General features: G+C 34.1%; 2 protein-coding genes across 3 annotated transcripts in view; both read right to left on the bottom strand.

The window, feature by feature from the left end:
* The window catches only part of LOC126824883 (piwi-like protein 1), a 38,555-nt gene extending 33,400 nt beyond the window's left edge, over positions 1-5,155 (bottom strand). Inside the window, exon 1 of one of the 2 annotated variants that reach the window (XM_050554303.2) lies at positions 5,001-5,155. The gene's annotated coding sequence lies outside the window, so the exon portion shown is untranslated. Of the gene's footprint in view, positions 1-574; positions 746-5,000 lie in introns of those variants that run through there. The other variant, XM_050554304.2, reaches the window with a different exon arrangement.
* Positions 5,156-6,558: 1,403 nt separating this feature from the next.
* Positions 6,559-15,645, bottom strand: part of LOC130010367 (piwi-like protein 1) — a 39,274-nt gene continuing 30,187 nt past the window's right edge. The window contains exons 12-19 of the mRNA XM_050554314.2: positions 14,149-14,336; positions 13,331-13,482; positions 12,122-12,246; positions 11,477-11,651; positions 10,756-10,912; positions 10,063-10,188; positions 9,434-9,581; positions 6,559-7,588 (exon numbers count right to left, since the gene is read on the bottom strand). Coding sequence (XP_050410271.1) covers positions 7,472-7,588; positions 9,434-9,581; positions 10,063-10,188; positions 10,756-10,912; positions 11,477-11,651; positions 12,122-12,246; positions 13,331-13,482; positions 14,149-14,336 — 1,188 coding nt within the window. The 3' untranslated portion in view covers positions 6,559-7,471. The remainder of the gene's footprint in view (positions 7,589-9,433; positions 9,582-10,062; positions 10,189-10,755; positions 10,913-11,476; positions 11,652-12,121; positions 12,247-13,330; positions 13,483-14,148; positions 14,337-15,645) is intronic.

The following is a 15,645-nucleotide window of genomic DNA, read 5'->3' as shown; positions in this document are numbered from 1 at the left end:
TTAGGTTTTAATAATGACAAAGGCTGAAAGAAGATGCAATTTGATAAAATGTTATCAACAACCACTTTACCTTAAACACAAATGATTAATAATAATAGCTTGCTGTGGAGTATTTACAACACCCTAAAAAGATGAAATTTGATTGGTATAAGCAGTAATTGTATTCCATAGAATTGTAACCTATATATTATATTTATATGTCTGAGTCGAAAATAGATTTAATAAATGAATGAAATGGGATTTAACTTCCTATTTTTCAGCACCAAATGGACTAATAAATACAGACATACATGTACACGTACATATATACAGTTGTATGCCATACAGTGTGATATAAGGGAAATTTTGCCAGAAAAGCAATTTAATTACACCTGATAACAGCTCTTTTACATGTACAAGCATGCCAACCTGAAAGTAAAAATTTCATTGTATTATATTTCCACAATAAATAAATAGAGTTAGAGATACCATTCACCAAAATACTTATTGATATAAAGCGGTCATTGTGGACTCTGGATATTCCCAATCCTCCCCAACCGACCTACAATTAGCATCTCCCAATAGATATATGTACCTAAGTTTAAATTCATTTGTACTTTCTGAGAAAATGAAAATGAAACATTGATACATGTAGTTCTTAGAACCGTTAATCAAATCACATTGGAAAATTGCCAACTAAAATATTAACTGGCTTAATGCCAGAGGTGGAAAAAGATTTGTCCTTCTAGGAATCTAAATGTAATGTACTACCCACACATTTGAAACAGAGATTACACACATGTACCACCAAACAAAAACATACAAGAAACAACCCAATAACAAAACATTTTCCTCAAGCAGATTGATGTTTGAAAATTATTACTGGGCCACCATATAAAAACAAGATTCTCAGTGTGCACACTGTCTTCAAACTAATGAGACACATGTAGCATTGTTCAGTGTATTGATAGTACATGTATTTCTCTTCAAACAAGTTTAAGTTCTGAAGCAATATCACTAATTTATAAAAGAGAGAGAGAGAGAAATGGGGTTTAATGTCCACTTGAGACAAACCAGGTCATTTTGGGGCTAACATATTGTTCAATTTTATTTCAATAATTTGCTTGCGCATAGAGGTCTAGACATACATGTAGGGGGATAAAAAATGGAGATTTATTATTCAAGAATATTACAAGTACCATACCCAACCTTATTTATTAAAGATACATGTACATTATGGAAGATTAGATAAAGAGCTGGCCGTCCTCTCTATATAATAGTTAAAAACTAGATAATGTAAAGGAAATATGCTGAAAATTTCAGTCAAATTGCCCCCCTCTGAACCGATATATTAACATTTGAATTTTATGCCTAGTCTCGATTATCTATTTGTGGATTAAATCATCAATGAGCGTTAAGCACAGCAAATTGGATTCAAATCCAGAGAAAATCCGCCACATAAGATGGCGGATGATTAAGGTCTTTTTATTAATGTCTAATTAATAGTTTATGTAACATTTCTGGCCCAAAGAAAGACCTGCAATAGGTAGATTTAGCTCTTGCATAATGCATGTTTAAGGTACACTTAATTTTAATCTATTTATTCTAATCTACAGTATTTATTTTAACCTATTTATAGCATTATCACCCTTTAACCCTTTCGTTATGACTCAATTGCCAGGCCATAGCCATCATAAAGATAAGTTGCCAGGCAATGAAACATATGCCACAGCAGCTAAATTATCCTAGCACTAGACAAGGGTTGTCACATATTAATTAATACTTCTGTAGGTAATCCAAAGGAAGATTTACAAGATACTGATATCGTATCAATTTTATACAGATCAAATGTTCACAAGGTTCAACAAAGTAAAACAAGGGTCATAACTGTAGAACTTATCAACAGAAACTGTGGAAATTCAATAGGATTCTTTGTCTTGCTAATTTATATATTGCAAATTGAATACAGATCACAGGGTTCAACAAAGTGAAACAAGAGACAAAACTCTAGAAGTTATAAATGAAAATTGCTGAAATTCAATAGGCTTCTTCGTTTTACTAATTCAAATAACATGTGTAAATTTAATACAGATTGATAATAAGAATAACATTAGTCGTCAGAGCATTCACAAGGTTAAACACAGCGAAACAAGGACCATAACTCTAGAGAAGTTATTATTAACGGAAATTGTTAAAAAATAAATAGGCTTCTTCGTCTCACTAATAGTAATGTAAACAATATATAAATTTCAAACTGATCAGATAATAAATGTAGTCTGTCACACAAATTTTGTGGAAGACTGACGGCGGCAATATTACAAGTACGACCACATTTCCACGTGGGTGTATAAAAACCACAACAATAAAGAATAAGATTGATTGGTCACATCATTTCTCTTCTGCCTTTCATTTATTCATAGCTGGGTTTTTTTTCTGTTTTATTATTAGGAGTTTGGTTTCATTTTGGGTGAATCCTGTATCATTTACGGGTCTTGGACTCACGGCTCGAAATGTTTGCCTGTCTATATTGTCACTTGCGACAGTGGACTAAATTTTACTTGATGTTCAGTAATCATTGGTACATTGTAAATTGACTTAAGACCACTATATTCACCTATCACTTCAGTACATTTAATTATTCCTTTCCAAATGCAAGAATTTATCATGGAAATGCTGCGAAAGTCGCCATTTGCACTATTTACACTTAGCTCTGTCGTACAGTCACAATGTTGTAAGTAAAATCACAGCCAATTTTATAACAATGAATTTCACACCATCTGGATAAGCTTGTTTTCATATGTTTGACACTATTTTATAGTATTATGATGTGTCTACCTACACATACATGTAATTATCTAAATAAATTAGACAGCAAGCCATGTGACCTGATTCCACGTAAAAGTATGGCTAGGTGTCTGCATACATGTATATATACTATATGGGTGTATGCTATAATGATGATAATGCTTTATTACACAATTGCATGGTATACAAGTATGGTAAAGCATACAAAACAAATTACAATACAATACAATACTAAACAAGAAATAACATAGAATATGTAAGATTTACAGAGATTTCTAAAAGTATATTAAATTATATTAATACTGCTTGTATTAGGCCTTACAAATGTATATAGCAAATGGTAAATGTATTTAATGTCTATTTTTAAACATTTCATATACAAACGTTGCAATATCTTGTACATGTGTGCATTTATCGGGGTTCATTATATACATGTATATGCATTATTGAATCATTTAAACTAGTTTTAATGTGGTGACTTTAAACTTTTGCCGAAGAACATTGTGGGCGGAGCAATGGAGAAGAACCTGTGTTTCATCTTCCACTTATCCGCTGGTACAATTTTTAAAGATCCTCTTATCCTTGTGGAAGAAACAGGAGCGGATTGGGCCACCGGTCAGAAATGAAAAAAATAATTTTGTCCAATTCGTCTAAAAAACCCTTTTCTGCTGAACATTATATGGGGGGGTATTGGACCGATCATGTCCAATTCGTCTAAAAAACCCTTTTCTGCTGAACATTATATGGGGGGGGTATTGGACCGATCATGTTGTATGTGGCCGGTGGCTTTAACAGGCCGTCACGCCATCACTGGAGTCTGGAATGGGCTGGTATAATAGACTTTCTGGCCGGGTGCTGGGAGTGCTATGTTCATTAATCAATATGTACATGTAGTGTGCCAAATGTTCAAGTTCGGAGTCAAGGTAAAATAATTTACCTGGAACAACAAATCCAAAATTCAAAAAAAGCAGCTTTCATGAATTTCACTTTTGTCACTCTGTACCAATGTGTCTCGTGGCCTTCCATCACAGGAGGAATCAACTAGCGCTCCCGGCAACAAAAATGGGGCATTTTTCAATGAAAATATTCCTACTTATTCAATACACATGTATATTCCTAACTGGTTAATCAAATGGTCAAAATTTTCTCAACTATTCTCATTTTTTAACCAGTTAAATTCTCTTGACTCTTGACTCTTGACGATACCGTGATAATACGTTAATTAATAATATGACGATATGATAATTTCACAGGTTGATGGTTGTAAATTACTTGCAGGTCGGGGTTTTGGCCTAAATTAATCGATTTATGAGATATATTATTTGACAGAGGTTCCTAACAGTTCTTCCTTTTCCAGTATATTTCCAAGACTGAACAAAATATCCCTCAATCTTTCTTTGAACATCTGTAGAAAAGCGTCTGTATTGAAAGACTGAGAGATAGGTTGTTCATACAACCCACCCAGTCCAGTCTCCTCTAGGACATATCTAATTTGATTACTCCATCTACTGCTGACATTTTTCATTTCGTCCAGAGCAGACCTAAGTACGGGGTTGTCTTCTTTTGTTTTTGATTCGAGCCATGTCTTGACCATCCTGTATTTAACATCAAGAAGAATCGGAAACAACCAACTTCTGAATTCTAACCATATTTTTATTTGGGGGGGGGGGGGAGGCCTTCTGATATTGAAGGAAGGACCAATTAAAGCAATTTATGAACGTGTATTTATGGATAATGTGTGACGTGATTGCTATTAGGTAATTGACAGTGACAGTTTAGTCACTGAAGCGACAAGTACGAAAAAAGTTTCATGCTTGCGACAGGTAGTTAGGTTTTTTTTTCAACATTTCGAGGCCTGATTAAGGACTGTACACGGCATTGGAACTTAAGACTGGATCCAGAATCCATACTTATATTTATGTTGCTCCTATTCAAAGATGAGATGGGAAAACTCTGTATATTCCTAACGGCTGAAACAAATTTTCACTCTTCTTGATCACCGAGCATGTATACATTCCCTCAATTCAAATGAAAATGTTATGGATGGGTGGCTCTATTGGGACACCCGCTCTATTTAGGACATATGCTACCCCAGTCCCACTAGTAATAGTATACCATGGAGTCCATGTGTATAATAGTATACTAGCCTATAGTATTGATAATGTCACCCGGAAGACAATGTCATGTTTCTTTCTCGATCATCTCACAATACTTACTTCCAAAAGTTTTGTTTTCCTCGCAGACGGGACTTATCCTACAAAGCCTCCAGTGTCACTAAATAGGTCATTTTATGGCGTTATTATTGAAATAAACCACAATTTTCAGAGTAGTCCATAGGGCCATAGATAATACCGTATTATCTATGATAGGGCCTACACTAGGACCGGAAGTGATACGAATTAAGGTTAACACGGAGCGGGTCACGTGTCTTGAAAATTGAGTCAAGTCAAACCCTTCGAAATAGCCTACAGCTACAATACTCTATATTACCGGTACTTATATTAATTTAGACAAATTTAAACAACCAAGTCGTTTTGGGTTTTTTTTTTTTTTTTTTTTGCTTTTTTTCAAAAGATCAGATTTCGTTGTAAAGTTACATCCCGAGGACAGCATAATAAACAACTAAGTTTAAAGTCATACAGATAACAATTGATTGCGCCAGGTGATAAATATTCGCACGAGACTGTAATTAAACATCGCTATTAAACCGAGAATTATCTAAACTAGCTTTAGAAAACCAAACAATACTTGCTTTTGAAAAATGGTTTAAATTTTGGATTTTTAAGGTTGTTATATTCATTACAATCAAATATGAAACAGTATCTAATAAAAATCTGGCTTAACATCACAAGTTTGTGGGTCAATTTTGAATTTTCTTGTTGATCAGTAGGTATGAAACTATTCAATTTTTTTTTCAGACAACTAGTATCATTATGTATAGCATTCGTTGTAAAACTAATTCGGGGAGATTTTGATTTAACAGTATTTACATATTTTTGAAACAGGTTCAAAGTGTTTTGGTTCTGTAAGTCGGCCATTTTCGACGTTCCAAATAAAAGTTTGGTGCCAAGACCACCTAAAGATACATTTTAAATGTTCCTATTATTAATTAGAACAGGTTTCGCTTTAGTTTTTATATTTTACCCCGACATTTATTACTTGAATTCTTCCTAGTGCTAAAACGGAAAATGTGACCTTTTGACCTTTGGGGTCACAAAGAACAAAGGTGAATTTAGCAAGTTTACATTTTTATTGAAAGTGTGATTACTTTCGATCAATTTCAGCATATTTTCATGATGCAAGAATGACTGCGCATTCACTTTCAGTGCAAATGAACCCATTTGACCTTCGCCCCAAATATCTCGAAAACGTATTCTACGCAAAATTTTACTCTAGAAAAGTTGGGTCTGGTTTTTTGTCCATTTGATGCCCCCACCCCCTGCACTGCAGCCTATGACTAACATGGTTCCATTTAATTTCAATGTATTTTACACTCATTGGATGAAGCTGGGGCTTAAATATAAAGCAGTTTGCACAATATATGGCTACATAATTTCTAGAGGTTGAAAGTCCTACTTCCCAGCATCAACCAGTGTCATGAAGTTGGGCAAACCCCATACAGTGTCTCATGTGGGAAGTTTTGCCTTGACAGTTGTATTTCTGTCTGCTTTTCATGGAGTTCCTTAAAAATAATTATAGCTCTTGTCTTCTTATACACTCTTGGTCACCTTGCAAATTCTATTTCTTATAAACACTCAAATGTATCAATTTTGTTATAAATAAAATTTTATTATCAGTACATGATTTTTGTACCTCATTTAGTTGCCATTTATGAAAAAAATACTATAGCCAACATTGATAAAATAATTCAAAAGTACAACAAAAATTGTTCAATATGTGACATACGAAAATTATCTTTACCTCTCCAAATAATTTAATACAGACATATCTATGTTAAATCTTCTAATTGAAGACAATATTAACTGCACAAATTCTACAATGCTAACATCTTGTCAATCTTTTTAAGACTAACATCAAACAATTTTTATTTAGGTATGAAAAATAATGGTGAATGTTATAAAATCTTTACTGACAGAAAATTTAAGATAACAGTTTATATGGAATAACAACATCTTTTTTTCTGACCAACATGATTTTTTTCTGTACAAAGTCACAAAAATATTGGAATGTCAATTGGAGTTATCAGATTCGTTTTAGTCAAATGAAACAATTAATTTAAATGACTACTAGTAAGAAAAATTCAGAGTGTTGGTATGATATTGCTTGATGGGTAATCAAATTATAAAATATAGAAAAATAAAAACCAAGACAAAGGTAACTACATGTTATGTTCAGATACACCAATTGAACATCTGCAAAAATATAGGCATTACACAGTAAAAACTTGAAATAGTTATACAAAGGCATCATTATATTGAGATTTTAAAATTGTCTAGCTTCATTCATGAACACAATTAAGTTTCAACATATGAAACTCTATCATTAAAACATTTATTTCTTAACAAACAATTACACTTTTAAGAACACTTTGGTAATCCATCTCGGATTTATTTCCAATAACAATCAACTTAAAATAATTCAACAGTTGTAAACGTAACAAAATTCATGTTTCTACTGTATGTAATAACAGGCACTTCCATACATGCGTTGTCACTTTGTACACCCATTACAAAAAGAACAGCTTATCAGCTAAATCTAAAGATGGATCTTTATGAAGTGATTGTCCAACTAAGAAAGCTAATTTATGAGCATACTGACATGGTGCTGGTACACGAATAGTTCCCTGAAAATATAAAGTTTTGAAATGCATTTAAAATGTGTATATTTGATGCTTAGATTAATTTCTTCAAACCATATACCGGTATTGAAGAAATGAATCTACACCCACAAGCAGCACTGGATTTTAATACATCACAGAAAATTGAAGGGTGAGTCACTAGACACTCTACATGAAACTGATATGAGATATTGAATTCAACAGGATTTCATACTGATGGAAATGACATGGGGTTTAACGTCCTACTAATGGGTCGCAATACATACAACGTAATATGAATGCATATAATCTGATTTACATTCAATCGTTTGTTTTTACTGTAATTTCTAATTGAATGGCAGTCTTGACGTTTGGTTATTCCAGTCTACTCCTGTGGTCTTCCTTTATGGGATATGTTTAGCCCTATTCATTGAATCACTCATGGATGATACTGAGTTTAAACACTGCTGGACTGTGATAAATCCCTGTCCGACATTAACAACCAGTCCATAACAGCCGGACAAATCAATTGGGATGAGAGAGATAGGGTTTAATGTCTACTAGACACAAACTAGATTAGTTCAGGACTAGCACATGGTTCAATTTTATTTAATGAATTTGCTTGCCGGTAGGATTCTTTAACAGTGTGAGGAAACTGGAAAAAAACCACCAGGTTGGACAGGCCACTCAACTTCTTGTCATGTACAAGCAGGGAATCAAAACTACGCCACTTGACTCAATGACAGTCTTTATTTAAAGCGCATGCTTTAACCGATTCAGTCAGTACCCCCCACCCCCACAACTCCACCAATTAATCAAAGCTCTAAATATGTTCAAGTGTATAATGATAATCACAGCTTCATTACATCACAACTCGCCAAATTTGTCATGAGCGATTATCCAGAGAATAGCAGAATATGGCAGAAAAACTATTGTGTGAGAAACTAGGCTATCCAAAATAGCTACAAACACAAACATTGGGTAAACACCACATGTAAAATCTATCATCTGTTGAACCACGCAACAGACAAAAAATAATTTTGCTATTTTATAATACATTTAATCACTGTCCGAAGATCAAAACAATGGACTGTCCCATCACATATTTTGATCAACAAAATGGATTGAACTACGATTTCAATACATCCGGGAGAGATTTTATTGGACAATAAAAATAGACACTTCATCAAAAATGGCTTTTAAGCATTCACAAATTTTTCAAATTGATAAAGGGCAATGACTGCAATTATCAGAAACTGATTTAAATCAATGCGATTCTTTGTCTCAGACCAACAACACTGTATAAATTTTATTAAATCAGATGATAACAAATACTTCTAACCCTTAGGAGTGGGATCTCTTTTTTTGGTCAAAATAAAGGGCTGAATTACTTATCAGCAAATATTAAACATACATTATGCAAGAGCTAAATCTGTCTATTGCAGGTCTTTCATTGGGACTGAAATGTTATCTAAATTATTAATTAGACATTAATTAACTTATCCAGGCCATAATCAACTCTAGATGGCATCGCTAGCCTGCGATCTTAAATGGATTGTGAGCCGATTTACTGCATAACTTTCCTTCTCGATTAAATGGATAATCGAGACTATGCGGTTTATCGTACTGACTTTAGTAAAGATGACCGAGGATAGGCAGAAATTTTATTCGCTTAGTTCTTGGTTCATAGTGGATCAATTTGAATGAAATTTTCAGCAAATTGCCTTTACGTTATCTAGTTTTTAATTATTATAGTGGGAACTGCCAACTCGTTATTGAATCTCCCATAATGTATCTTTAAGTCACTCCGTTTGCAACAGCTGAACACAATATGAATGTAGAGATTATCCCATTCCTATAAAGAGAACTCACCGGCCAATTATAATAAAGATGTGTCAATTTGTAACTCAATCTTTGCATATGGTCTGGTTTTAATCCAGTTTGGTCCCAGATTACATTATAATGTGTTGGAGTTACGGTTCCTTGTCGAACAGATTGGGATACCAAGAAGAAATCATACCTGAAACGGAATGTCAAACATCTGAATTTTAGACATGTTAACAGACAAAGTATAAACATTTAAGTATTATAGCAATAACCGATTCACACTAGGGTGCTATTAGTTTACCATAGCAGTTCTAGTTCAAATTCAAAACTGACATTTACACGGTTACTGCTAGAATCGTTCTTGGCATTGAATGGAACTCGTGGGGTTAGTCATGTTTCTTTTTGTAAACAATATTTTGTTTCAAATTTATGATAAGGGATCAGGGAACAGGCATAGACTGTATCATCCCTCTCCTCATACAAGGAATATACCAGCAGTTGCCAGGCAAGATACGCCCACATTTTGCAAGAGATGGATAGAGAACAAGCTAAAAAACCCCAACAAAACCTGATTTTTCGTACAATCAGGACCATATTTCTTCTGGTTGGAGAGATTTGCAAGACATTTTTTTTCAGTTTGCCACACAAAATAAGCAAATATGCTGTATTCTTACCATTCTGGTTTAGTAACTTCACTATCTATACAAGTTCCTGGCGTGGGATTACTCAGACCTTGTCCACCCTTAGAGAAGAATCGAGCATTAATTCTCTTTTTGACAACAATCACAGCCAACTTGGGACTGAAAAATTATAAGATATGTCAGATTTCTGTAAAGGATTGTCCGACAACTATAAAGTATATTTCCATCCATTTTGAATTTTATTAATCTTATTGTCGGCTCCAATGTAATACAATACAAATAAAACTATATAAATTTTAACTTAATACAATTCTTTAATCCTTTATTCTCCAATAATGTGAAGTCGTTGGTCTGTGAGCCACAGTGGCTCAGTGAATAAGACATTATTTTTGGTTCACTAACCTAGAGGTCCCGTGTTCGATCTGTGTTAAAAGGACACAGTTCATCAGGATTTTTCGACGTGGTCTCTCCTTGTCAGTGATGCAGGACAGAGTGCCTGTCAAACCCCATAGACATTCAGATGGGACGAAAAACTGAGATCCAATGTACATATTGAAGTGCTTGTGAAAGATCCCTTGGCAGTGGGAATTTTATGTAAGAGTAGGTTGTAGCACCTCTGTCTGGGCAAAATGTCCCTCATAGCACACGGCCTGTCTTCAGTCCAGTCGGAAGACAGGAATAGAATGTTAAACCCAGTTATCGTTTGATCTAGAATTAAACCCCTACCTATAATTGGTACCACCCCCTTTCTTCAATGCCTCTAATATCTGGGGAACTTCATGTCCGAACACAACAGGAAGCTGACCATCACCAACACCATCTCTATACACAATAATCTTTTCAGGTAACTGACCATTAACTTCATGATATTTACGCAAGGCACCTGTAAAAAAATATATATTTACCGATCATTTGCTTCTCCTTAATAGTTTACAAGTACCTAAACTGTCAAATTTTGTATACCATCTACAGTCTGAACCGTTGTAAATTTTAAACGAATTCCTTCGATTATGATCAAACTACTTAACTTTGGTTGTTATAAACTTGCTTGCTTGAAATCAACTCCCGTTAAATAATTTAGGTTGCTTGGCAACGAAACATACGCCCACAGCAGCTAAATCGTCCGAGCGATTGACAAGCATTGTCGCAAATTTATTCTTTTGTAGGTAATTAGGGGCATACAGATGACATAATTTTCATCATTTGATGGTTCACATGGTTCTAAAAACTAAAACAAGGGCCTTAACTCTGGAAGTAATCTACAGAAATTGTTAAAATTCGAAAGGCTTTTTCGTTTTACTAATTCAAATAATGCATATAAATTTCATACAGATAGGATGATAAGTTTTGTCATTTTGATCGTTCGAGTTTGGGCAATAAAAAATATCAACTAAAGATAATTACAAGTTATAGTCAGGAATGTGGGCATATAAAAATAATTACAAACCATTCATACTGCAGACCAGGCCATCAATTAATTCTTGATGTTCAGTTTGATGTGTCACTGTCGAGTAGAATCGAGTTAAATTGTTGTTTAAACTGGCAATTACACCACCAACAGATTTTCCTTTTGATGAAGAATCATGATAAGTGTCAATTCCAATCACCATCACTTTCGTCAGCTGTTGATAAATTCAAGGATTTGACAATTTTGAAAATAAAATAGAAAGGAATGGAGTCCTGTAAATACAAAACTTTTCATTTATTGGATGGGGTAATCACCCAGTTGGAAATGGCTGGTACTATTTGACAAAAAATATTAATTCTAAAATAACTCATTCTCATGTTGGCTATAACAATCAGTTATTAGTAATTCGTCCGATCCAAATGACATACACTGTCCCTTGCAAGACCCTCCCTTGTCCTGCACCTCTTGCAAATGGAACCATGATGGTTGGCACCTTCTAACACAGGATTGGTTGGTAGAATTCCCAATTAGCTTTCTCGGCCAACACTGGGCTCGAACATGGGACCTATAGGTTAGCAAGCCAATGTCTTACTCCCTCAGCCACTGCCGCTCTTTTTATGGCCACATGTACATAGGAAATATTTCAATTGATATTAGAATAAGTAAACATAACACACAACTTACTGGAACTTCAACAGCCCAAACTTCACCACCTAATTTACAGTTGATCTGAATGGCTATTTTAGTAGCTACTGACATCAACATCTGTTTTTTAGACAGAGTTCTTGCTACTACTACTTGAGATGGTACTGAAAATAAATATTCATTGAATAAATATACCTATTTCTATTGATAATTTCATAAAAAAAAATAATTTTCTTTAAAATCTTGCCTTGCACATGTAATATCATAATTAGGTACTGCAAAATTTTTCTGATACAGTATTTCATATTCAGCAACCTTAAGTGAAACAGGTTACTAGATTTGAAAAAGCAAGGGACAATGTATAGTCGTTAGGATGGGACAGAAAACCCAAGTTCCCATGTATACATTGCCATGCACATAAAAGAACCGTTGAGTTGGAATTAAGAAATAATTTCTCTCATAGCACACTGCATGGCGTACACTCGTCTTCATTAGCTCTAACAGTAGGATGTTAAACACCATTTCATTCAGATTTGGAAAAAAACTTAATATTCATTTTCCTGAAATATTCCCCAAATCTCTTTATCGTAATAATACTATTTATTCTAGGCCTGTTTCTCCCCATATTGATAATGTTGTCAACGATACCCCTGTTCATTCTATTCATATTACAGACGATATGTTGCTGTACATTCTGCGCCTCCAAGAAAACTGAAATCTTTTTAAATGAAAGCACAACAATATATTATGCACGATGCCAGTTCATTCAGACTTCTCATACATGATGATGAAAACTTCACTTCAGTGATCTTTCACAAAGGTTGTTACATGTACCTCTCAAGATGTGCAAATCATCATAACAGGTAATGCTTCACACCAAATTTGATCAAGATCTATTCACAAAGTTTTCGGCCAAGGGGGCATAAATCTGGAAAATGTGAGCGTAGAGAGAGAGAGAAATGGGGTTTAAGGTCCACTCGACAAAAAGTCATTTCGGGACTAACATATGGTTTAACTTTATTTCAATAATTTGCTTGCGCATAGGGGTCTTTAGCAGTGGGAGGAAACCGGAGGACCCGAGAAAACCCACGAGATTGGACAGGCGACCCTACTCCTTGTCATGTACAACCGGGGATTCGAAACAAATCTGAGCGTATAAAAAAAGGCAATGTGATGGCATGTGAGAACGAGATTACTTTGTTTATATGGGCTTGTCTATAGAATTTTGAGAAAAAAAGATAACAGTACCTGCATGTTCAACACATGTAAATTTTTTAATGGCATCATAGCGATCTTTCTTGTTATTAGGTACAACAACTAAAACCATCTGAGTATTTGGTGTTAAATTCTGTTTAAGTGTGGCCAGGTAAGTCTCATTACGATCATTCTGTAACTCACACCTGTCATATAAAAACAATTACATGTGAAATCAATCCTGCAAAAATCAAACATGCTTAAAGGGACCATCCCTATTTTAACAGTCTCAGAAATAAAAGTCTATGTACGTATGAAATTTAAGCACCAAAACACAGAGAAAGGGTGTATTTACCTTGTCTCAAAATTTCAGCTCAAAAAAATATTGAGCTGTTTGGAAGTAGAAGTTAAAACCGTCTATCCAGACAGATAACCCTTTCAAGATTTTACGTCAATTTTGGGTGACCTGATAATCTATTGCCATTCATTTAGAGGTCTATACAGTGCATGACCCACCTGCTGTACTTGATAACGAAAGGTAAATAGCACCAACACTTTATTTTTATAAAATAAAAGTCTGGTTTTATCCAGACAAGGTATAATACAGCTTGTGACACCTGTCTCCATTTTCAGATGACGACTGACAGGTTTGAAAACGTATCATGTATATTGTGTTAGTTGCTCGGTCCCTAAAGTAGAGGTTTTTAAGGACTTTTAACACACATTTAGGCAGTTTTATTCTCCAAAATATAAACATTGTTTAATAATTAAAACAAAACTGATAATATGAACATAGTGATGTGATGGAGCAAGGCCTTTACTACAACAGATCTCAAATATCTGAATTACCATCAACTTAAATGGCAACTTACATTGTGGGTTGATCAATTCTCATTCCCATTGGACCACCAACACGATTTAATGTCTGCACCAAGTCATAAGCAGCACCACTGTCTCTCTTTGTGGACATCGCAACCCAATTGTTCAAATTAACAGCACAGAGTAATTTCTTGCCTCTCATATCCCTTGACCAATCACATTCTTCTTGACGATATTGCAACTAAATTAATAAATATTAATTAGATGAAATTCAATCATTACTTCTTAATTGATGTCAAGATTATATACATTTATATACAACAACCTCTACTTTAAATGGTTCATTGAAATGTGTAGTGCAAAAATAGTTTTAAAAAGCAAACTCGCTATCATTCTTTAATGAACTGTGAAGCATAGAAACAGTAAATTCTATCTTCAAATCTTTATTGAAATGTGTTGTTTTGAAGTATTTAATAGAAACTGCAAAGTTTACATTCTTATCATAAAAATGTATTACAGTGGACCGTCACTTCCGACATCGTATGCGATCGATACAATTATATGCTCGATTATACAGCATCTTTATTGAAATGTGTTGTTTTGAAGTATTTAATAGAAACTGCAAAGTTTACATTCTTATCATAAAAATGTATTACAGTGGACCGTCACTTCCGACATCGTATGCGATCGATACAATTATATGCTCGATTATACAGCATGACGGAATACTCAATTGTCTCAATACTATAAGTATTAATGTACCTCAAATACCGGAAGTATTTTTTTAATGCACCTTCGAATACCCAGAAGTTAAAATATTATAAACCTTTCTGTACTTCAAAATTTCATTACATAAAATTTTTACGTTTTTACTTAGTGTGCGTACATACCACTCGTGCGTCAGACGTGTTTCAGTCAATGAAAAAAATTGATTACTATGGGTCACAGTACGATAGTGCCTGTCTATTATAATATGGTTTCTTAATTTTTTTTGCAGTTTTTACTAATTGTTTTCTGCATTTAAAAACTCATTTGTGTTGTATGGTGCTGCACTAATGCAAGGACAGCCTACATAGTTACGAGTTGCCCTATAAGAACGATCTATTGAATACTTAATGGCTAATTCCTTCTGCATAGGTCATGGAACTTTCTCAAAATCTGCTATAATATGCTGCTTGACATCCAATGTCAAATCTGTACAGGCACGCTTTGCAGGACGATCACACATGACGAACACAATATTATAATATTTTCCATCTCGGCAATTTATATATAATGTCCCTGTATTTGACGTGAGAAACTCACATGAAATACCAAGTGCTCTCTTAAAAGAGATTTAAGGCCGTCGTTCGCACTTCATTTGGTGAATTTTAACAATAAAATCGTTTTTGAGGTTTTATGATCATCTGCGAGTAACACTATTTAGGAACACATACCAGTCATTTTTTTTACAAAATTCTTCTTTATTTCTACAAAATTTGGTTCTGAATGATCCCACCCTTTTTTATTTTGCCCTAATTCCGCTAAAACTATTGATATAAATCTAAAAA

Source organism: Patella vulgata, chromosome 6 (assembly GCF_932274485.2).
Source record: "Patella vulgata chromosome 6, xgPatVulg1.2, whole genome shotgun sequence".
Lineage (NCBI taxonomy): Eukaryota > Metazoa > Mollusca > Gastropoda > Patellidae > Patella > Patella vulgata.
Note: the sequence above shows the minus strand (reverse complement) of the source record. Positions and strands in the feature narration are given on the sequence as shown.